General features: G+C 32.6%; 1 protein-coding gene across 1 annotated transcript in view; it reads left to right on the forward strand.

The window, feature by feature from the left end:
* The window catches only part of LOC139498060 (MAM and LDL-receptor class A domain-containing protein 2-like), a 257555-nt gene that overhangs the window by 228549 nt on the left and 5202 nt on the right, over positions 1-23804 (forward strand). The window contains exons 73-89 of the mRNA XM_071286361.1: positions 1315-1425; positions 1954-2085; positions 3328-3672; positions 4768-4875; positions 6828-6887; positions 7333-7430; positions 7774-7900; positions 13543-13715; positions 14911-14992; positions 16690-16873; positions 17251-17426; positions 18206-18319; positions 19253-19363; positions 19699-19813; positions 20866-20973; positions 21722-21759; positions 23122-23296. Coding sequence (XP_071142462.1) covers positions 1315-1425; positions 1954-2085; positions 3328-3672; positions 4768-4875; positions 6828-6887; positions 7333-7430; positions 7774-7900; positions 13543-13715; positions 14911-14992; positions 16690-16873; positions 17251-17426; positions 18206-18319; positions 19253-19363; positions 19699-19813; positions 20866-20973; positions 21722-21759; positions 23122-23296 — 2257 coding nt within the window. The remainder of the gene's footprint in view (positions 1-1314; positions 1426-1953; positions 2086-3327; positions 3673-4767; positions 4876-6827; positions 6888-7332; positions 7431-7773; positions 7901-13542; positions 13716-14910; positions 14993-16689; positions 16874-17250; positions 17427-18205; positions 18320-19252; positions 19364-19698; positions 19814-20865; positions 20974-21721; positions 21760-23121; positions 23297-23804) is intronic.

Below are 23804 nucleotides of genomic sequence, written 5' to 3' on the forward strand. Positions count from 1 at the left end.
AAAAACACAATGATCAATAAACATACATCTAGTTTACAGAAATCACATATTGGTATTTCGTACATTTCAAATATATGACGTCACACTCGACCTCGGATGAGTCGAACCTCGGATGAGTCAAATACTTTCGTCTGGTCCCTTCGACCTCGACACAACAAGGTTCGACTGTATATTCATACATTTGCCTCAGTTTAGTGATGACATTGACCTTTGTATTGTGATGACATTGATCTATATATAGTGATGACATTGACCTCTATATAGCAATGATGTTGACCTCTGTATAGTGATTACATTGACCTCTATATAGTGATGAGAGTGACATCTGTATAGTGATGGCATTGACCTCTATATATAGTGATGACATTGACCTCTGTATAGTGATGACATTGACCTCTGTATAGTGATGACATTGACCTCTATATATATAGTGATGACATTGACCTATGTATAATGATGATATTGACCTCTGTATATATACTGTAAATTCAGAAATTATTGCGAGGTTTTAATTATTGCGAAAAATGTGACAGAGTTGTAAATGCAATAATTTTAACTTGCATTTTGAAATATTAAATATGAATTAAACAAGATTTTCTCGAAATCATAAAAAAATTAAAATTGAATTTAAGTCTAAAATGACAAAATCGCATCATAAGTGCACACAGTAATTTCTGAATTTACAGTAGTGATGACATTGACCTCTGTTTAGTGATGATATTGACCTCATTGACCTCTGTATAGTGATGGCATTGACCTTTGTATTGTGATGACATTGATCTATATATAGTGATGACATTGACCTCTATATAGCAATTACAATGACCTCTGTATAGTGATTTCATTGACCTCTATATAGTGATGAGAGTGACCTCTGTATAGTGATAGCATTGACCTCTATATATAGTGATGATATTGACCTTGATATAGTGATGACTTTGACCTCTATATAGTGATGACATTGACCTCTGTTCAGTGATAATATTAACCTCTACATTTTAAGATTGGAGTGAAAAGTAAAGTTATATTCACATTGAAAAGTGTTATCTATCCTGTAATTTTGGAAAAGATATTTATATATTGACCCTTGTTGCAAATTCAGTGTGTTATATATGTTCTGATGATTTTTATGTTCATTTGACCTTAGGAGAGTCCTATCTGCTGTTTTTATTTACAAAAAAATTATTTTTAATTATATTTTCAAAGAAATATTTTATTATAAAAAAAAAAAATCTGCAGTTTTACAGTATTGCATTTACATATGATATATTTTATCTAGTATAATGACAAATTTGTTTCTCTCTTTCATTGCAGTTTGTCCAACTGGTCTGTCACCCTGCCATAAAGATGGTATATGTGTTGCGGGGAAGATAGAATGTGATAAAATTTCACAGTGTCCCTCTGGTGAAGATGAGGCAGACTGTCGTAAGTTGATTTGAATTTGTTTTTTATACCCAACTTAGGGGCATTTTGTTTTTTCTGTCTGTGTGTCCGTTAGTTCATTCGTCCCTCTGCCCTGCTTCAGATTAAAGTTTTTGGTCAAGGTAGTGTTTGATAAAGTTAAAGTCCAATCAATTTGAAACTTAGTACACATGTTCCCTTTTTTTTGGCCGATCAATGCATTTGAATGGGGACATATTGTTGGAACCCCCCCCCCCCCCCCCCCCCCTCTTTAAAATGGCTGGATCCGCCACTAAAGGAGCATATGATTTCTGGTAAATTTGTATATTTGATAAAGCCACAGCAATAGTATGTAGGTCTTCTTTATCTACATATAATATTTAGGCACATGATTTTTAATAAAAATGAGAATTAAAATGGGGAATGTGTCAAAGAGTCAACAACTCCACCAAAGAGCTGAAAACAGCCCAAGGTCATCAATGGATCTTAAAATTTGACACTTGTAACATAAATTGTCATGGTAAAGAAGTTATATTTTATTTACCATTTCAGCCATTAGCATAAGTTGTGACTTTGAGCAGCCTTACGGATGTGGATATGATTTTGGTAGCTATATTTGGAGAGATGCTTTTATTCACCATTTACCAGCAGCTGATCACACCATGGGTGCTGATAATCACACAGGTAATAAGATATAGACGATTTAAAATACTGCAAAATTTAAAAATTATTGCCATGTTTTCATTATTATGAAAATGCGACAGAGTAATAATCACAATAATTTTAAGTTGCATATTTTTTTTTTTGTGATGAATAAACAGGATTTTCGTCAATATCGCAAAAATTTATATCACATTTTTGTCCAAAATGACAAAATCGCAATAATAAATGCACACAATAATTTCTGATTTTACAGTATATAATTTCAAAATTTGGAATCATATTATCTGTACATGTGTTCTTAAATGAATTAAGACATTTATCTCCATTCTCTATTTCCTCCCCCCCCCCCCCTCCCCCACCCCCCCCCCCCCCCCATTATTCTATTTTAACACCCCATTGGTCTTTATTTTCTAATTTTTGTCAAGCCTTCGACTTTAGTTGAAGACGCAAGATATAGCAATCCTACATTACATCGTCCTCGTTGTTGGCAGCGACATCCACAAATATTCACTCTGTGGTTAAAGTTTTTGAAATTTTAATAACTTTCTTAAACTATCTTGGATTTCTACCAAACTTGGACAGAAGCTTGTTTATGATTATAAGATAGTATCCAGAAGTAAATTTGGAAAGAAAAAAATAGTTTTTTTTCCCGTATTTTACTTATAAATGGACTTAGTTTTTCTACCAGTTAACATTACATACAGTCTGCAGTTAAAGTGTTTATAACATTTATTTGATTCATAAACTATCCTGGATTTTTACCAAACTTGGACAGAAGCTTCTTACAAACAAAAGATAGTACATGTATCTAGAGGAAAAATTTTATCGATTTTTTTCCGCATTTTTGTTGAGCCTGCTATTAACAGCAAAAGTAGGCTAGATACTCAGTTCCGTGGAACCCTTCAGATTATTTTACCCTAATTGTCTATTCAAACCCCAACCGAAACCAAACACTTAAATAGAGTGTTATTTGATAAATTGGAAATGCACACATTTATTTTCATATTTTAAATATAATTTTCACCTGAAAAAAGGTTGTTCGCAATTGATCTTAGAATTTACTCTAAAAAAAGATTGATCTCTTTAAAACCACCTCTGGAGGTTGATTGTATAGACCGATTGAAGATCGATCTTTCCCGTTCACATTAGCTCACCATTATTTATAGTTGAGTGAGGGAAATTTGAGCATACCTACTATTAAAAGGTTCTTGTTTAAGATTCGTCAATGGCTATGATATGACAGATATTTATTATTTTTTTCAGGTCACTACATGTTTTTCACATCTGACAGTAGACAAACAACAACCTTGACCTCTCCCCCTTATCTGACTACACCAGGAGGATGTGTAAAATTCTATTACAACATGGAAGGGGGCGTGTCAGCAGAATTGAAAGTTTATACAAAAAAATATGGCTTAAGGCAGTTGGTATTCTATGCCAATGGAATATATGTGGAGACTGATGATTGGTTGGAAGGATCTTTTGAACTACCTGCAGGGGAGACAACTATCGAGTTTGTTGCCTATGGAGACACTTCCTTTTTGGCACCCTCCATTGTTGCTATTGATGATGTAACCTTGATGGAAGGACAGAGTTGTCCAAATCCTAGTAAGCATAAATTAGATATTTGATTGACTTACAGATTCAATTGTGTTTGTCATGATTAACCATTTGCAAAATCATAAAATGTATAATACCAATGTTCACAGGTTCGGTTTGATTTTTAAAAGATTTTTATCCATTGGAGTGATTGACCATTAGGTTTAATTTTTAAAAGCTTTTGGAGTTATCATGAATGACCGTGCAACACCTTCAAGGGTAGTCAAGGTCATTAAAAAAACATTGTTGGGTAATTGTACATGTTCCACACAACAAATGCATGTGAAGTCCAAACAAAAGTTCACCCAATTGCATTTTAAACCATCAAATATGATTTTTAATTTATAAGGAATCCTACAAAATTACTCTAGGACACTTTAACAAAAATCTAAAAATCTAAAAAATTTTGAACCAATCGTTTTGCCAGAAAATTTACACTGGTTATATAGCAATTTGACAAACACCAATTTTGATCATTGAGTAGCTTAATATTCCTTTTACATCACAACGTAATTAAAACGTTTAGCTGACTTTACAGAGTTATCTCCCTGTAGTGTTAGGTACCACCTTAATCTCACCTTAATCTCAACCACATATTTTGCAGTGTTTTATATGATTTTAAACTATTATGATTGAAGTTCATAAAGATTTCAATCTTTTTTTTTGGATTAGTATGAAATCATCAAATTTTAAATTTCATATTTTCTTTTTGAGGATATTATCTCTTTTGATGAAAGCTCTGTTTAAAAGATTTTCACCAAAAGGAACTATATAAATAAACAATGAATTAATCCAGATTAATGGGAGATAATTCAGTTTATTTGCTTCCTTTGTCCAAAACTACAATTAAAAGTCCATGCTTTAAAATAAACAAACAATGATTAGAATCAGTGAATAGATATTTTATTTGAGAGTGGTGAGGCATTTCATTCATTAGAAAGGGATGCACTGGGTATTTTTCTCAGGACAAACAATCTTTTTAAAAAAAAAAACACAAAATTACATACATTCATATAGGGCAGGGATGTTTGCAATTGTGATTGAAAAAGTTTATCTAGATAGAAATTTAAAAATATAATAAATATGTATTATTTCAATTTTAAGGCTGTGAAAACAGTATGAACACCTTTTCCTGTCAGAGTTCAGGAGTATGTATCCCAGAATTCCTTGTTAGAGATGGCTACCAGGATTGTTTGGATGGATCAGATGAAGGTAAAGTTATTTTATAAATCAATTTGATTATTTACATATTCAATTTTTTGACAATTTGAAAATCAAATGATTATAGTCAATAAAACCACATGTTATGTACCTCATCAAACGACAGTAAAATATTTTTCTTGGTCTTATTATATCTCTTTATGTTTACTGTATGTGCCAAATTGTATTTTTTTTTAAATAATATATTCCAAGAGAAAATAAATCTGGGATTCCACTGGAATTCTAATGGGATTTCAATGGGGATCACACCTAATTCCATGGGATAAAATTTAGGGATTTTCACAAAAGAAGCGGGATCCCAATGTAAGTCCCGGTGGAAATATACTGGGATATTGTGGGATTTTAATTGGGATCCCACCTAAATCCACTAGGATGAAACTTTGGGATTCCTGCAAAAGAAGCGGGATCCCGATATAAATCCCAGTGGAAATATACTGGGATAAAATTTCAGGATTCCCTCAAAAGAAGATTGGGATCCCAGCTTTAGACAGTTCTGATTGGGATAACAGCTTCAGACAGTTATCCCAATTGGAATCCCATTGTCAGATATTTATCCAGTCTCATCTAGACTGGAATCCCGGCTTCAGACAGTTATCCTGAATGGGATTCCAGTTTCTGATATTTATCCCGAATGGGATCCCGACTCTTGATGCTTTTCCCGACTTATCCTGACAATTTCGCCGGGATTTCATTGGGATCCCGATGGATCCCATTTTCGTTTTCTCTTCGGATATTTTTTTATCCACTATACATACTATTTTGTGTCTTTTAGTACTGTTGAGTTGAAATTTATGACGCTCATTTTTGTTTTTTGTTTTCTCATATATACCTGGTTTTCATATAATGCTGAAAAATAAAAGTTTAGGACTTCAAGAGGGGATTGTTGTCTTTGTGCAATAGTATAAAACATGTTGATGTGTTAACTAATTATGTTAGAATTGATAATGGAAATGGGGAATGTGTCAAAGCAACAACAACCCGACCTTGCAGCAGACAACAGCTGAAGGTCACCAATGAGTGTTCAATGTAGCGAGAAACTCCCGCATCCAGAGGCGTCCTTCAGCTGGCCCCTTAAAAAATATGTATACTAGTTCAGTGATAATGGATGTCATACTAAACCCCATGAAATTATACACAAGAAACTAAAATTAAAAATCACAAGACTAACAAAGGTCAGAGGCTCCTGACTTGGGAAAGGCGCAAAATTACGGCGGGGTTAAACATGTTTATGAGATCTCAACCAACCCCCTATACCACTAGCCAATGTAAAAAAGTAAACGCATAACAATACGCACATTAAAATTCAGTTCAAGAGATGTCTGATGTCAGAAGATGTAACAAAAGAAAATAAACAAAATGACAATAATACATAAATAACAGCTACTAGCAGTTAACTGACATGCCAGCTCCAGACTTCAATTAAACTGATTGAAAGATTATGTCTTCATCTTATGAAGTTTTTTTTAAACAATGGTTTCTATTGAAAAATTTTAAGAAAGAATATTTGAAACAAAAGCATTTTACTGATAGAATTTGGTGAATGACATAAGTACAAATGCAAGTAAGATTGGCATTACATGTAAAAAAAAAAAAAACAAAAAACAACTTTAGGCCTTTCTGTCCAACTGGTCTTAGTAATTAATTGATAGTGACCATTATCTTTTCTACACTAGAGATGTGAGTTTGCAACTTCTTGTCAAGGTGGGTTTTGACTCCAATCTTGATTTTAGAATTTTCTAGATTTTCTATCGACTATTGGTGGATCTCTCTGGGCATTCTGGCTACTTCCATTTATAAACAATTTGCCACCATGGATAACTAAGTGTACTGAAAGGTACTTTGAATAATAACAACAAATCAATCATTTCTTTTTTCTCTGCTTTGCTTGTAGTATATGAAAATAAGAAATCAACATGATTTTTTATTAATTTTTTTTATTTTAGTTTTGAGAATTGACCCAGACAACAATTTAAACACTACAAACTCCAAAGGAAATTCCACAAGTAAGTCAGGCTTATAATATTTTTAAAATGAAGCCCCTCATGGGGTTTGTCCAAGTAATCACATAGTCAAAAAACCCACGAGGAGGCTCTTAAATGTTTGAATAAGATTGAGAAAAATCACATGATGACTACAAAATAATGCTTTTATGGACTTTTGTCCTAATTTAATCCCAGTCAATAGAAAATGGGATACTGAGCTATTATTGCCAGATTTGTTAATTCTGATCTATTTTAGAGTTGCAGTGAAAATTCACAGAAAATCATGTACATTTATTCAAAATTCATATTATTCCTTGTTTTAACAGTATATCATAGTTAGTGGCTTTATTGCAGCCAGTTTCAATAGCCTTTGAACTGACCAGTAAAAAGAAATTAAGGTTTTTCAAGCTATTTTGCTTTTAATTGAATTAAATTTAAAATAATATAGAATTATTTTATATTATAGATGTGTTGAGTGCATGTACATTTGAAATATCAACAGAACCATTTTGTCTCTTCTCCAATCAGCATGGTCAAGACACTGCGGACTGGATCAGACATTCAGTATGTTCATTATATAGATATAATTTAATTTTGGATGTAACGCGTCTTCTGATTGGCTGACGTTATTTTGCTATGAGCCCATAGACATAATTTAGTCATGTGACCGTGACGTCAGCAACGTTTTTTCATGGTTTTCTACAGTTTAAAATGGAATTTAGAATTAAATTATAAGAAATGACTGTAATATTTTTTCTGTCTATTCGAAATAACATAAAAAATGTGGTGCACATTTTATCGTGCAAATGAATGTATTCAAAAAATGAATGAAAAACAAATATGAAAAATAAAACTGCAACATACGACAACCATTGAATTACAGACTGTTGTTATGTTTGTTTAACAGGGTCCAACAGGTTCAACAGCCACGGGACCAGATAGTGCTGTCATGGGTACTTATTACATGTATATAGAAACCACTAACATGGTACTAGGGGACGATGCCAGCTTAACATCATCTTATTTAAATCCAGGTAAGTTCATTACATTTGGTCAGATGACACAGTTATCGTCCTTTAGTTTTTATATGACCGCAAAACTTTTAATTTTTTGGTCGTATATTGCTATCACGTTGGCGTCGTCGTCGTCGTCCGAATACTTTTAGTTTTCGCACTCTAACTTTAGTAAAAGTGAATAGAAATCAATGAAATTTTAACACAAGGTTTATGACCACTAAAGGAAGGTTGGGATTGATTTTGGGAGTTTTGGTCTCAACATTTTAGGAATTAGGGGCCAAAAAGGGCCCAAATAAGCATTTTCTTGGTTTTCGCACTATAACTTTAGTTTAAGTGAATAGAAATCTATGAAATTTTGACACAAGGTTTATGACCACAAAAGGACGGTTGGGATTGATTTTGGGAGTTTTGGTTCCAACAGTTTAGGAATTAAGGGCCAAAAAGGGCCCAAATAAGCATTATTCTTGGTTTTCGCACAATAACTTTAGTATAAGTAAATAGAAATCAATGAAATTTAAACACAAGGTTTATGACCACAAAAAGAAGGTTGGGATTGATTTTTGGAGTTGAGGTCACAACAGTTTATGAATTAGGGGTCAAAAAGGGGCCCAAATAAGCATTATTTTTGGTTTTTGCACCATAACTTTAGTATAAGTAAATAGAAATCTATGAAATTTAAACACAAGGTTTATGACCATAAAAGGAAGGTTGGGTTTGATTTTGGAAGTTTTGGTCCCAACAGTTTAGGAATAAGGGGCCCAAAGGGTCTAAAATTGAACTTTGTGTGATTTCATAAAAAAGTGAATAATTGGGGTTCTTTGATATGCCGAATCTAACTATGTATGTAGATTCTTAATTTTTGGTCCCGTTTTCAAATTGGTCTACATTAAGGTCCAAAGGGTCCAAAATTAAACTTAGTTTCATTTTAACAAAAATTGAATCCATGGGGTTCTTTGATATGCTGAATTTAAAAATGTACTTAGATTTTTAATCATTGGCCTAGTTTTCAAGTTGGTCCAAATGGTCCAAGGACACAGTTATCGTCCTTTGGTTTTCGTTGTCTACAAATATAGTCCCTAGTGTAAACAGTGTATAACTTGCATGTCTTATTTGATACACTTTCCCAATTTATTTCTTGATATTAAATGCATGAAATATCAAGTAGGGGGATGTAATTACATGTAAAAAAAAATTGGGTGCTGAATCTTTATGTTAAGAAGTAAATTGGTCCAGTTCTAAAAGGTCAAATTTTAGCACGTCTGAAGCTGTCAAACTGAATTTTACACCCCCTTAACACAGAATTGTCAATATTTTGAGTTAGAGCTGGTAGAAGTTTCTATAATTTTGATATTATTTGTCTCACTGGTAGTACACTACACTGTAAAAATCTTTTTGAGAAAGAGCAGGTGGGATTTTTTTAATTTGAATTTATTGTCTAAAAGAAATGCACTACGAAATAACTGTGTTCTCGGGCCTAAGAGATGGATTCCTGAAATCTAGATTCTGTACTTTGGCAACTTTCCTGAATGATTTGCTGGTTTCAGTTTGTCAAACTCAATCAAAGTAAAGGATTTACATCTTTGGTTTACAGAAATTCTGTTAAAATGTGCCATTTTGGCATTCTACGGCTATAATAAGCATTTTAAAGCAGTTTACATTTTATGGCTAAGAGGCATGCTGACTTTCTATCTGACAGCTTTTTTGTTCCTGATATTTGTGTTTCTATGATTAAATCAAATTTAATTAACCATTTGTGAACTCTGGATATAGAGAAAAGTAGATTATCACAGGAAAAAAGTGCAGATATTTGTATTCACGGCCATGGTTAAACGGCCTAATAGATGTATGTAAAATGTGAAGAGCTTTGTACATCAAATCTGTAGTCCATTACAAATATTTCACTAAATCTGTAAAAAAAGCACTTTATTATACTCAGTACACCTTACTCCTTTCATAGGCTACCATTATTTTTCTCTGTATGATAGTAAGTGGTCCAACTTTATGCCTATTAAGGCTAAAACTAAATGCAAGTTTTCCATTGAAAAGTGAAAAAACTGGCCATCAGACCATATTGTTTCTAAAAAAATTAAATGCAAGAGTCCTTTTGCAATTAGACTTCTTGTATCATAACGCCTTAGCATAGAAATGAGCAAAAAGTTACACATTTTCATTTCTAATAGCTTCTGTGTGCATTTTTATATGTCAATATGGGCTACCGCCTAAATCGACTCTAAATAATTCTCAGTACTACATGGCCCAAGACCATTTTATACTCATGTGGTATGCTTTTTGACACTTTTCTATACATTTAAAGTACATTTTATATATATGAAAGAATAAATTAGGCATAAAAAACTTCAAAATCTTCAAATTGGCTGAGAAAAATGCATATTTATATAAGGCGTCCCTAAATTGGAAAATCTCTATTTTCAGGCATAGGCTTATATAAATTTAACTTTGGAATAATTACAATACATCTGATAAATAAAAGAGTGTTCAGATGCTTTTAATACTTAATATTTGATATTCAAGAGCATTTAAAAAGCAAATTTTTGCAAAATTTAAAATTTTAAGGCCAAAATCTTGACAGTTGAAGATATTTGATTTACACGTCAAAAATAAACATTCAAATGTCTATATTAAAATGACCCTAGTGTCTCTAATATATGTCATATGGCCATGAAACTTGGCAACCTATCTCACAATTGCCTAAGCTTAGGTTATGCAAAGTTTTATAAAGATTGGTCAAGTCTTTCTGTCCTATTAGGTCCAAGGACACAGTTATCGTCCTTTGGTTTTCGTTGTCTACGAATATAGTCCCTAGTGTAAACAGTGTATAACTTGCATGTCTTATTTGATACACTTTCCCAATTTATTTCTTGATATTAAATGCATGAAATATCAAGTAGGGGGATGTAATTACATGTAAAAAAAAATTGGGTGCTGAATCTTTATGTTAAGAAGTAAATTGGTCCAGTTCTAAAAGGTCAAATTTTAGCACGTCTGAAGCTGTCAAACTGAATTTTACACCCCCTTAACACAGAATTGTCAATATTTTGAGTTAGAGCTGGTAGAAGTTTCTATAATTTTGATATTATTTGTCTCACTGGTAGTACACTACACTGTAAAAATCTTTTTGAGAAAGAGCAGGTGGGATTTTTTTAATTTGAATTTATTGTCTAAAAGAAATGCACTACGAAATAACTGTGTTCTCGGGCCAAATGGGGGTCCAAAATTAAACTTTGTTTGATTTCATAAAAAATTGAATAAATGGGTTCTTTGATACGCCAAATCTAACTGTGTATGTAGATTCTTAATTTTTGGTCCAGTTTTCAAATTGGTCTACATTAAGGTCCAAAGGGTCCAAAATTAAACTAAGTTTGATTTTAACAAAAATTAAATTCTTGGGCTTATTTGATATGCTTTATCTAAACATGTACTTTGATTTTTGATTATGGGCCCAGTTTTCAAGTTGGTCCAAATCAGGATTCCATATCAAGTATTGTGCAATAGCAAGAAATTTTCAATTGCACAGTATTGCACAATAGCAAGAAATATCTAATTGCACAATATTGTGCAATAGCAATTAATTTTCAATTGGAGTTATCTTTCTTTGTATAGAATAGTAGTTGATAATATATGTTGGAAATTTGCCAGACATGACTATGATGTCATTTTCTATTTTTATTTGCCAATAACTTTATGTAAATAACTTCATTTGAAATTTGCCAATATAAAATGTTGCTGATGAAGCTTTTTTTCCTTATCTTATCTAAAATGTTTTTAGATAATGTATGTTGGATATTTGCCAGACATGACTATGATGTCATTTTCTATTTTTATTTGCCAATAACTTTATGTAAATAACTTCATTGGAAATTTGCCAATATAAAATGTTGCTGATGAAGTTTTTTTTATTGTTTTATACAATAAACAATGTATATTCACTTTTACTACCAACCAATCTTTACCATTCAGTGATAACAAGCGCTTTATTTACATTTTAATATTTTATGATGTATCTAAATGAGTAGTTATTGTTGCAAACTCCATTAGAAATTTGAATTGAGATCAGTTTTGGAAAAAGGGAAACGGGGATGTGAAAAAAAAATGGGGGGGGGGGGGGGGGGGGGGTTAAATTTTTCTCATTTCAGATTTCATAAATAAAAAGAAAATTTCATTTTTTTGAGAGGATTAATATTCAACAGCATAGTGAATTGCTCAAAGACAAAAAAAAAATTTTAAGTTCATTAGACCACATTCATTCTGTGTCAGAAACCTATGCTGTGTCAACTATTTAATTTTAGATTTAAATAAGTTTGCAGAAGAAATCTTTAATTGATTTGTAAAATCTTGACATTTGTTTTCTGTAAAAAAAACCATGTAATGTCAAAAATTTGATCACAATCAAAATTCAGAGCTGTATCACGCTTGAATGTTTTGTCCATACTTGCCCCAACTGTTCAGGGTTTGACCTCTGCGGTCGTGTAAAGCTGCGCCCTGCGGAGCACCTGGTTTTTGTCTGTGAATATAGTCCCTAGTGTGAACAGTGTATAACTTACGAAAATTGGGAAAGTGTTCTACAATTTTGAGATTATTTTGATTCTGTGGTTTTGTCAATGTCTGCATACAAGCATATGGATAACTTATAGTTTTTGATCATTTATATTCATAATTTAGCTATAACATGTTTAACCTTGAAATTCACAAGTATTGATATCAAAGGAATAATACTAAATCCACAATACTTTCAAAGATGGTATAAGTTATATGGTTCGCTACTGTCCCCTATGAATCCAGTGGCGGATCCAGCCATTTTTAAAAGGGGGGTTCCCAAACCAGAGTAACCCCCCCCTGGATCCGCCACTGGAATCCTTAGAACAAATTTATTGCACACAGGACTTTTCATGCTGTGTTTTGTAGAAAATTAATCAATGAAATACAACAACACCAATAGATGATGTCACCATTTACAAAGGACTTGACGTCATGAATCCCATATGAAAGGAGTAGGTCCGGTAAGACCCCTTTTTGGCCCCAAAATATAACAGTTTTACAAAATTGTTAAAATGTAAACTTTTAGTTATTTATTGGGCAGTTGAATGGTTCTGCCACATAAATATGGGCTGTTTTTGACTATACAATGCACATATATCGGGTTGTAGCGCCATTAAGTCATGCTAAATTACTGAAATCTTCAAAATTCTAACATTTTAGTTAAATTTTAGACGGTTTCCGTGTAAAACGAAAGTGGCCGCATTCGTGTTCATCCTTAATATTGAAATGTAAGTTGTATTTTATGATAATACATAACATATATAAAGGTTGTGGATGAACACGGATGCGGCCACTTTCATTTTTGACAAAAACCATCTGTAAAGTGACATTTTTCAGCATATTTGGTAGATTTTTCATATTTGAGCTGGAATCGGATCGTTTTTAATGACTAAATCAGTTAAAATCTTTCACATAAACTAATTGAATCAAGTAAAATAGACACTTAAGTGTTTAAAAAGTGGTCAAAATCTTTCGTCAGATGAAACTGAAATTTGAGGCCAAAATGAGTCCTTACCAGACCTTCTCCTTTACTAAACCCCTAAGGATCCATAGTGTCGCCATTTAACAGCATTAATTAAGTAATCTAAACATTTGTTTTACAGATACAGAGATGTGTTTATCATTTTATTATCACATGTATGGCGCTAGTATCGGAAGATTGGATGTGATACTTTCAACACCATTTTCAAATCAGACAATGTTTACCAGGGTTGGCGAACAGGGAAATCAATGGTATTTCCAGAAGATATATATTCAACCTGGAACTAACATAAAGGTATATATTTTTATGCCCCACCTACGATAGTAGAGGGCATTATGTTTTCTGGTCTGTGGCTCCGTTCGTTCATTCGTTCGTTCGTTTGTTTGTTTGTTTGTTCGTTTGTTTGTTCATTCCTTCATTCGTTTTGGTCAAGGTAGTTTTTGACAAGGCTGAAGTCCAATCAACTTGAAACTTAGTACACTTGTTGCTTATGATATAATCTTTCTAATTTTAAAGCCAAAATAGACTTTTGAACCCAATTTCACGGTCCACTGAACATAGAAAATAATAGGGGGAGTTTCAGGTTAAAGTTTTTGGTCAAGGTAGTTTTTGATGAAGCTGAAATCCAATCAACTTGAAACTTAGTACATATGTTCCCTATAGTATAAACTTTCCAATTTTAATGCCAAATTAGATTTTTACCCAATTTCACAGTGCATGGAACATGGAAAAGGATAGTGTGAGTGGGGCATCCGTGTACTTTGGACACATTCTTGTTATACCCCTGCTTTAAAAAAGTGGGGCTATACTGTTTTAGCTCTGTCTGTCTATCCATCCGTCCATTCATTTTGACACAATAATAAAAACTTGTACTTCAAAATCTTGTACTGTAAATTCAGAAATTATTGCAAGGTTTTTATTATTGCTAATAATGAAGTAAGGTGAGTAATAATTAGAACTCATATTTAGATATCTGATACATTAGTATGAAAATTTTCCTGAAATCATAATAATTGGTCATAAATTTTTGTCTATTATTCAAATATCACAATAATTTCTAAATTTACAGTCTATATATCTGTATGCAGATTTTATTGAAATTGTAATATTTATTCTGACATTATTGTCTATTCTTAAAAAAAATAGCCATAATAAATGAAAGCCATGCTATTAGAGATGTAAAATTAGGGCCTTTTATAAGGAAATCATATAAAATTTCAGGCTCCCAAGTTAAATAACACTTTTAAATTACTTAGTCACTTTATCAAAACATAATATTTTCAAGGTGCTAAGCCAAGCCTTCTTTACAATTAAAAAGGTTAGGTTTGGAAGTTTCTTTTAAATTGGGGCCATTCATGAAAAAAAAGTAGTAACAATTCAAAAATAATGCAAAATCATCCATTCCACTCACCCACCCTTTTTCTGACCCCTAATGTAATATTTTTGGAATATCCTTAAATAAATGTTATTGATTTTTTTAATTTTTCAGATTATTTTTAATGGTGTTGATGGAAATAGTTACCAAGGAGATATAGCATTGGACCATATCATGTTGTTTTCTGGTGAATGTGGTAAGTATGGGAGATATAACGTTGGACCATATCATGTTGTTTTCTGGTGAGTGTGGTAAGTATGGGAGATATAGCTTTGGACGATATCATGTTGTTTTCTGGTGAGTGTGGTAAGTATGGGAGATATAGCTTTGGACCATATCATGTTGTTTTCTGGTGAGTGTGGTAAGTATGGGAGATATAGCATTGGACCATATCATGTTGTTTTCTGGTGAGTGTGGTAAGTATGGGAGATATAGCTTTGGAAGATATCATGTTGTTTTCTGGTGAGTGTGGTAAGTATGGGAGATATAGCTTTGGACCATATCATGTTGTTTTCTGGTGAGTGTGGTAAGTATGGGAGATATAGCATTGGACCATATCATGTTGTTTTCTGGTGAGTGTGGTAAGTATGGGAGATATAGCTTTGGACCATATCATGTTGTTTTCTGGTGAGTGTGGTAAGTATGGGAGATATAGCATTGGACCATATCATGTTGTTTTTTGGTGAGTGTGGTAAGTATGGGAGATATAGCATTGGACCATATCATGTTGTTTTCTGGTGAGTGTGGTAAGTATGGGAGATATAGCATTGTACCATATCATGTTGTTTTGTGGTGAGTGTGGTAAGTATCGGAGATATAGCATTGGACCATATCATGTTGTTTTCTGGTGAGTGTGGTAAATATGGGAGGTATAGCTTTGGACCATATCATGTTGTTTTGTGGTGAGTGTGGTAAGTATGGGAGATATAGCTTTGGACCATATCATGTTGTTTTCTGGTGAATGTGATAAGTATGGGAGATATAGCATTGTACCATATCATGTTGTTTTGTGGTGAGTGTGGTAAGTATCGGAGATATAGCATTGGACCATATCATGTTGTTTTCTGGTGAGTGTGGTAAATATGGGAGATATAGCTTTGGACCATATCATGTTGTTTTGTGGTGAGTGTGGTAAGTATGGGAGATATAGCTTTGGACCATATCATGTTGTTTTCTGGTGAATGTGATAAGTCCAATCAAACTACTAAGTACTCATGTTCCCTATTATATGATCTTTATAATTTAAATGCCAAATTAGATTTTTTACCCCAATTTCACAGTCCACTGAAAATAGAAAATGATAGTGTAAGTGGGGCACTCGTGAACTATGGACACATTCTTGATTTTTCCTAATATGTAGTTCTGCATTTTATTTTTGTTGAATCGACAGATTTATTGAGGGAAAAACTTATTTCTAGTTTGAAAATTCCATGAAAACTGACTTATAGATATGATATGCAACTGTTATTTCACAGTTACATAGGAATGGGGAGAAAATTGCAATAGATCATTGCTTTCAATAGGCCAAAAAAAGATATGTCTGTATCCTGCTTCCAACCAATATGAAGTAGAGTCTTAAGTCAGGACAACAGACCACAGGTGGACCATGTCTTTTGAAATAAATCCTTCAATTTCACTGTAAATTCATAATTGTGTGCATTTATTATTGCGGCTATGTCATTTTAGACTAAAATGCGATTTTAAAGTTTGCGATATTGAGAAAAATCCTGTTTAATTCATATAAAAAATTTCAAAATGAGAGTTTAGATAATTGCTAGTGTAAATCTGTAACATTTTTCGCAATAATAAAAACATTGCAATAATTTTAAATTTACATTGTTTGATATTCATGAAAAAAATGATAACAATTATACATATTGTTTTCTTCTTCAGATAATTCCATAGTTATAAATACAAACAATGATTTGGATCCATTGGTACATTTGGTGGGTGGACAAACCCAGGCTTCAGGTCGCTTGGAAATAAAACCAACTTCTTCTGGTGTATATTCCCCAGTCTGTGCAAGTTATTGGGATTCAGATGACAGCAAAGTGACTTGTCGTCAACTAGGTTATAAGTGAGTAAGATTAATCACCTACATGCATCTGATCTTCAACAACGGAAATAAAGTGGTTTCCTATTTGGGGATAATACTGCATCAAAATCAAAATCAGAGGTCAAGGTCACCTGATGAAATTACAGAACTTTCAGACACTATAAAATTTAAGAAGATCCTAATCACAATTGGATTAATGACAATAACTGATGAGCCATACTTGATTCAAGGTCAAAGGTGAGGGACAAATTACATTGTATTACCCAACTCATCAGACTTTATTCAATATTTCCCGCGCTGCAACCAATCAAAAAATAAGATAACAGATTGCATTAGTTTTAATTTAATTAGATAGTGTAATCACTTAATTTCATTATTGCAAATATTTTCTATTTTAGTAATTCAAGAACTCACGAGAAATCACAATATGGTAAAGGAAGAACATCAAGAACAGGGTTTGGTTACCAGTTTTTCTGTGATGGCTCAGAGGCTGATCTCACAGAATGTGCCCATGGCATAGTTTCCTGCACATTAAGCTATTCAGATATAGTGGCTATTGACTGCTCTAATACAGGTATGTTTAAGTCGTACCTTGACCTATAATGGTTTACTTTTATAAATTGTTACTTGGATAATGAGTTGTCTTATTTGCACTCATACCACATCTATTTTAGTCTATTGAGCATGCTTACATTTAGTGTGGTTTATATTAGAGGCTATTGACTGCTCTATTACAGGTATTTGATAATGATGATCTTGATCTTCTCCTTTGATGATGTGCTTCTTGGTGGTCAAACAGTGATTAATTAAACAATTTCTAAATTAATATTAAACATTACAGTATATAAAGGAAGTATATAAAAAAAGGAGAGGTGGTATGATTGCCAATGAGACAACTCTCCACAAGAGACCAAACGACACATAAATGTCATTATAAATTCTTGGTTTTGTTCATTTGAGATTGAAAAGATGTCTACCAAAGATAGTCTAAATATTACCTGCTAGTAAAAAAACCAAGGCTATACAAACCTAAAATATTGAAAGTAACGGGACAACACAAAACCAAAATACAGATCTGTTATGAAGGTCACCTCTGCTAGAAGAAAACCTGTCTTGTCAGCTTGTCACTCTCTTCCTATCCTGCTGTATAAGAATTTTGATCCTCAGTTCAGCAAGTTTTTGTGGTCCTTAGGTGTACAGGTTTAACTGTATAAGTCATTATATTGTGCTAAATAATTGGTAAGTGTCCATTTTTTTTAATATATAACATTAATTGTCAATAACTTATTAAACATTAAACAAAAGACTGTTTGAAGAAGAATAAAAAATAAACAATTTATGTTATCTTTACAGAATGTTTTGAGAATGAGTTTAGTTGCGGTGACTCTGATTCTACATGTATATCTATGGATCTTTTGTGTAATGGAAATGTAGATTGTCCAAACTCTGCTGATGAACAAAACTGTGGTATGTATTTGAATATGAATGTATGTAATGTGATTTCTCATGTGATATAAACACACCAATGACCAAACACCTGGCCTCACGGTCATAAAACTTTCAAGCATGATTTTTGTACTCAGACTCGAAAATCAACCAATCAAATTGCTGGATTTCATGTTTCGAGCATGATTTTTGTGCTCTGAGCACTGAGCAAAGTTTTATGCCTTCAAGACCTGAATTCAATAGGCTTGACTTCAATCGCTATCTTTCTGTCAAGGTATTTTGTTTAAGATTACATTGTATATATATAGATTATTGTTGGTCATCTAAACAAGATTGAATATCTTGCTTGAGCTGGTGCGGCAAAAGTGAGAAAAGCAATTGAGTTGAGATGACCAGTGATAATCTGTTTATCGCTGTTTTACCTATGGCGACGTTGTTAATTTCATTGACAAAGGCACGTGCACCCTTAGTTCCTAGCAATAATTTTTCATATCACTGTGCTCAGAAAGGAAATTATTAGTCTTTAAGATCAAAGAAAATTTCATAAAATAGCAATAATGTGGTTTCATCTGTAATAAAAGAACTCCAATGCACAAACACCTGAATTCAAAAGGCTTTATTCAAATCATTATCTTTCCATCAAGGTATTTGGTTTTAGATTACATTGCATTACTTTACATTAACATTTGTTGGCTTAATATGAACCTGACATTTTTTATAAGCAATGAGTAGCATTATATTATTTAAAAAAAAGTGTTAAACAGGATTTTTCTATATATTTTAGTGTGTAACCTGTATAATTATGTGCAAATACGATTCATAGTAAAAATAATGATAATCTGATAAAGAGTAAAACTCCTGCTGAAACACATTCTGGGTTGTTCAGCAGCAGATAAATAAAGCTAAAGTTTAATTTAGATACTTATATATAAAATTCTCCTTTCTATTTTTCAGCCACCTGTGGTAGTAATGAGTTTGAATGCAGTAACCATGAATGTGTACCTTTAATGGAACGTTGTGATGGAGTTCCACAGTGCTCAGATAAATCAGATGAATTTAGATGTGGTATGTGTACATATGTAAAATATAAGGCAAAGGTTGCTTGTCAATGATTTTTCATGTGAAGAGTTTTTATAATTATTAAAAACCTGATATAGTTTCTCTTTTTCGCATTAATGAAAACATTGCATTACTTTCCTGAATTGACAGTACTTATTTTATTTGGCAATACTTTAAGAATTTTTGGTGCTCAATGCTCTTCATCTTTTAAATTTGGCCTTTTTAACATTTTTTTTATTCGAGCGTCACTGATGAGTCTTTTGAAGACGAAATGCGTGTCTGATGTAAATATAAAAATTTCAATGATGAGTTTATTTAGTCACTCTCTTTTTATTTTGCAGTAAAACGACAAGACAATGGTCAAGTCTCAGTATATACAGATGGTTCATGGACGACATTGTGTTATTTAAATGATCAGACACTAGCAGAATATCTCTGTAGCATCACTGGATATGGGTATGTAAAACACACACACATATATCAGTAAATACATCTGAATGGCATGTGGTCATCATGTTAGTTAAACATCACTTTCACTGCAATTGGTTAATTACCAAACATTAATGTGTTGAATTCATCGTACATGACACTCTAAGAAAGACACTATATAAACTAGAATAACAAAGTCTAAGCAAGGCAATATAGCAAATGTAATTGAAAGGGTCTTAGAAAAATTCATGCTTATTGATACAAATAAAACTATCTCAGAAACAACTATTTGGGGCTACCCTTGTTTGTAAATATGTTTTTGATTAATTCTGTCCTAAAAAAAAAATCAATAGACCTCTTTCGAGATTGTCCGTCACCGAAAAAAACTTTATGATGTCATTTACCAGATAGAGGGCATCGCCTGTATCCCTGCACTATAAACCTTCATCAAGCGTCTTCGTGATCGTCATTGTGCAGGATAAACTAGAAATAATATTTGTTCTGTATGTACTTATTCACAATTCCCTAATGACAGCAGTGCTGAAAGACAATTATGAGAGTTCAATTTGCCTGAAAAATTTGTGCAATATAGCTTTATAGTTTTCCAACCACTCACTCAACATTAAAACGGAAGTGACGACGCCCCTAAACACACAAATGATGTTCACCAAAACCAAAGTTTTTGATGATAATGCATCGAACTCTAAAGTTGTCTATTGAGAGCTGTTCTATCAACTTTTTTACAAAGGTTATCTGTAGTGAAACATGGACTTTTAAAATAACAGATTCGGAGTTATGTTTTGAAAGTATTTAATTGTGAATATCTCTGTAAGCGAATGCTGGCCTTGCGACCATAAAACTTTGTTGTACGATAATCATATTCATACTCAGAAATCAACCAATCAAAATACTGTAATTGGCGTTTCAATAATAAATTTAGTACTCTGAGTACAGAGTAAAGTTTTAAGACTGAGTACCCAGATACATAATCTATATTCTAATAATAAGGAATCTTACCGGTACTTAAATCTATTGAGGTTTATAGTCAGTGTTAATTTTTACATTTGTTTTATTTTCAGACCATACAGTAGTTACTCTGCAGGAGCATCAATAACTGATGGGTTTCTGGCACAGTCTGCTGACAATCCTACTGGTATCATCACTAACTATGTGTTAAACCCTCGAATGTAAGTATCTAATGTGGATATATTATTATTTGTTTCATACTAGTTTTGGGCAACATGGTAGCTACAGGAAGATCACAAATCTTAATGTTATGTTCAACAGATTAATGAACAGTACAGTGACCTATAATTGTTAATTTCTGTGTTATTTTGGTCTCTTGTGAAGAGTTGTTTCATTGGTAATCATACCACATCTTCTTTTTTTATATACTTCCTTTATTTACTGTAATGTAGCCGAAATTGTTTAATCAATCACTGTTTGCACATCTTCTTTTTTTATAATGGTTTCATAAGAGATTTCATACTCTTTGTTGTCACGATTTATTGCGGTTAATCTTAGACCATGCTTAATTTCCCAAAATAGAACAATGTGTCAATGGAAAACAAATCACAAAGACAGCTAGCTTCTAATGTTCTCTTGAATTTGAGAATCAGTAAATTTAAGAATTCAGTTGGTGTTACCTAAAACATTAATTTCTTTATAATTGTATACCTTCATCACTTTGGTTCAAATGAGTAGTGAGAGAGTGAGAGGGGGGGGGGGGGGGGGGGGGGGGGGTAGGGTCCTGATCCCGAAATCCCGTGCTCAAAAACACGAATCCGGAAAAAAGAATTCCTGGATCCCAAAGGATCAATCTCGAAATCCCGAGCTTAAAACACCCAATCCTGGAGTCCTGATAAAGGTCCTATCCCCCTCAGTAGTACCAGTGAAACGGCACTGTTATTAATGAAAGTTTATATCTCTTTGCAGGTCTTGTAGTGCATTATCACTTCAGTGTGGAGACATAGGTGAGTAGAAAACACTTTCAATTACAATTAGGAAATGGGCTGTGTCGTATAAAAATTAACATTATGTAAATGCACATGTACATGAATAAGACTTTGATTGATTTTGGAACATTCAAAACAAAACAAAAGATAACTTCTAGTCCATTTTGAAGATGCTCTTGCAACAGTTTAACTTTCAAACTGATACAGACTTTCTATAGAATTTTGTTTAAGCGAAATAGGTTATTTGATGTATTGTAATTATGTATTTGCATAAGGTCGATTTCTACATGGTGAGCTCAAATTATTATGATTTCCAAATAGATATTCAAAGTTGTTTATTTGTCTAAGATTTGATGGTTGCTTCACCAACCAACAGGAAATTCAAAAACGGAAACAATTACAGCTGGTTAAATTAGTTATGCTTCAATGGTTTTGCATTTAACCATAGGTGGTATTTATTCAATTTTTATAGAAGGGCCAGCCATTAATATTCTAACATGTGTAAAAAACAAAATCCTCAGTGTTTTAGTTCATGGGAATATTTGATTCTGACATGTGTAAGAATGAAATCAGCAGTGTTAAACTTTTGAATCTCACAATGGCAGGTCATTCTAGTGTTTAAAATAGTCAATGCCATACATCATAAAAAAAAAGGTCAAGTTTGATATTGATGCTTTTGATATTTCTAGCTCAAGAGTTATTCCCCCCTATTTACCTTAAAATTTAGATCATTTTGTTTTCCTAGTGATAATAAAAGTCCTGTTTGAACAAATTTGTTTTTCCATTTTAACACAATGTTATGAAACATAATATACAGGACACATTTAATTTGAATATTGGCATTTACTTTTAAAAGAATTTTATCAAGCAGAGTCTGTCATCACTATAGATCCCCTAATTTCTAGTAAGATCTGTCAAGATACATTGTAGGTCAATTGCCATTAGTGACCATACTTAAGAAATGATATTGAAAATCCAGGTTTAAAATTGATTTGATTTTTAGGGAAATAACATAAAATTCAACAGTGTGCTATGCAGTAGAATATTCACACAACTATTTTATAGTTATAGGACAAATTATTTCCCCTGATATGGCCTAATAGAGCTGCCATTTGATTTTTTTTTTTTAATTTTTTAAAAGGCAGGACAGGAGTTTTGAGTAAAAAAAAACTCAGGATGAGACACTTTGCAAGAAAAAAGGTAGGATGACAACATAATAAAAAAAAATGCAGGACAAAATTGTCATCCTTACCATCCCTTCTTTTCCACATAAAAATCAAATGGTAGCTCCCTAAATCAATCTCCAATCAATTATTCATGTAAGTGTCCTTTTATACTGAGCAGTGTTAAAATTCCCTTACGTTTGTATTTGTATTACAGAATGTGGAGTTCCCTCCGTCTCCTCGACCTCCGTTGGATCCTACGTACTCTTTGGAAATGATGCCACACCAGGAGAGTGGCCATGGCAAGCTCTGTTCTTTATGGACGGAAGTTCTGGCTGTGGAGCCACATTAATCGATCCTTACTATGCCATTACTGCAGCTCATTGTGTCGAGTAAGTACCCTATAGCGGGTGTAAATTTTTGCTTATTTTCGTGGATAGAAAAAATTGCCATAATAAATTCCACCAATTTAAAAGTGTACATGCAAAGGTATTGATAAAAATTTTAAATACATCAAAATGATAACCGCCAAAATATTTCGTACACCTTTTTCAATGAAAAAGTTTTTTGTTGCCTACTGTTAATTTTGTTTTTTGGACTACTGTAAACTCAGAAAGTATTGCATGCATTTATTATTGCTATTTTCTCATTTTAGACTAAAAATTCATTTTAATCTTTGCGATATTGAGAAATATCCTTTTAATTCATATAAAAAAATCAAAATACTAGTTTAAATTATTATGATTATAACCCTGTCGCATTTTGCAATATTTTCAAAATTTACAGTATGATGTTTCATTGGCCATCCAAGTTAAAAAGTTATGAGTTAGAGATTAAGATAGTAAAAGTGAAAATAATTGTAATTGGATTAAAAAGTACAAGTTATATATATGGGACTTC

Source organism: Mytilus edulis, chromosome 12 (assembly GCF_963676685.1).
Source record: "Mytilus edulis chromosome 12, xbMytEdul2.2, whole genome shotgun sequence".
Taxonomy (NCBI): domain Eukaryota; kingdom Metazoa; phylum Mollusca; class Bivalvia; order Mytilida; family Mytilidae; genus Mytilus; species Mytilus edulis.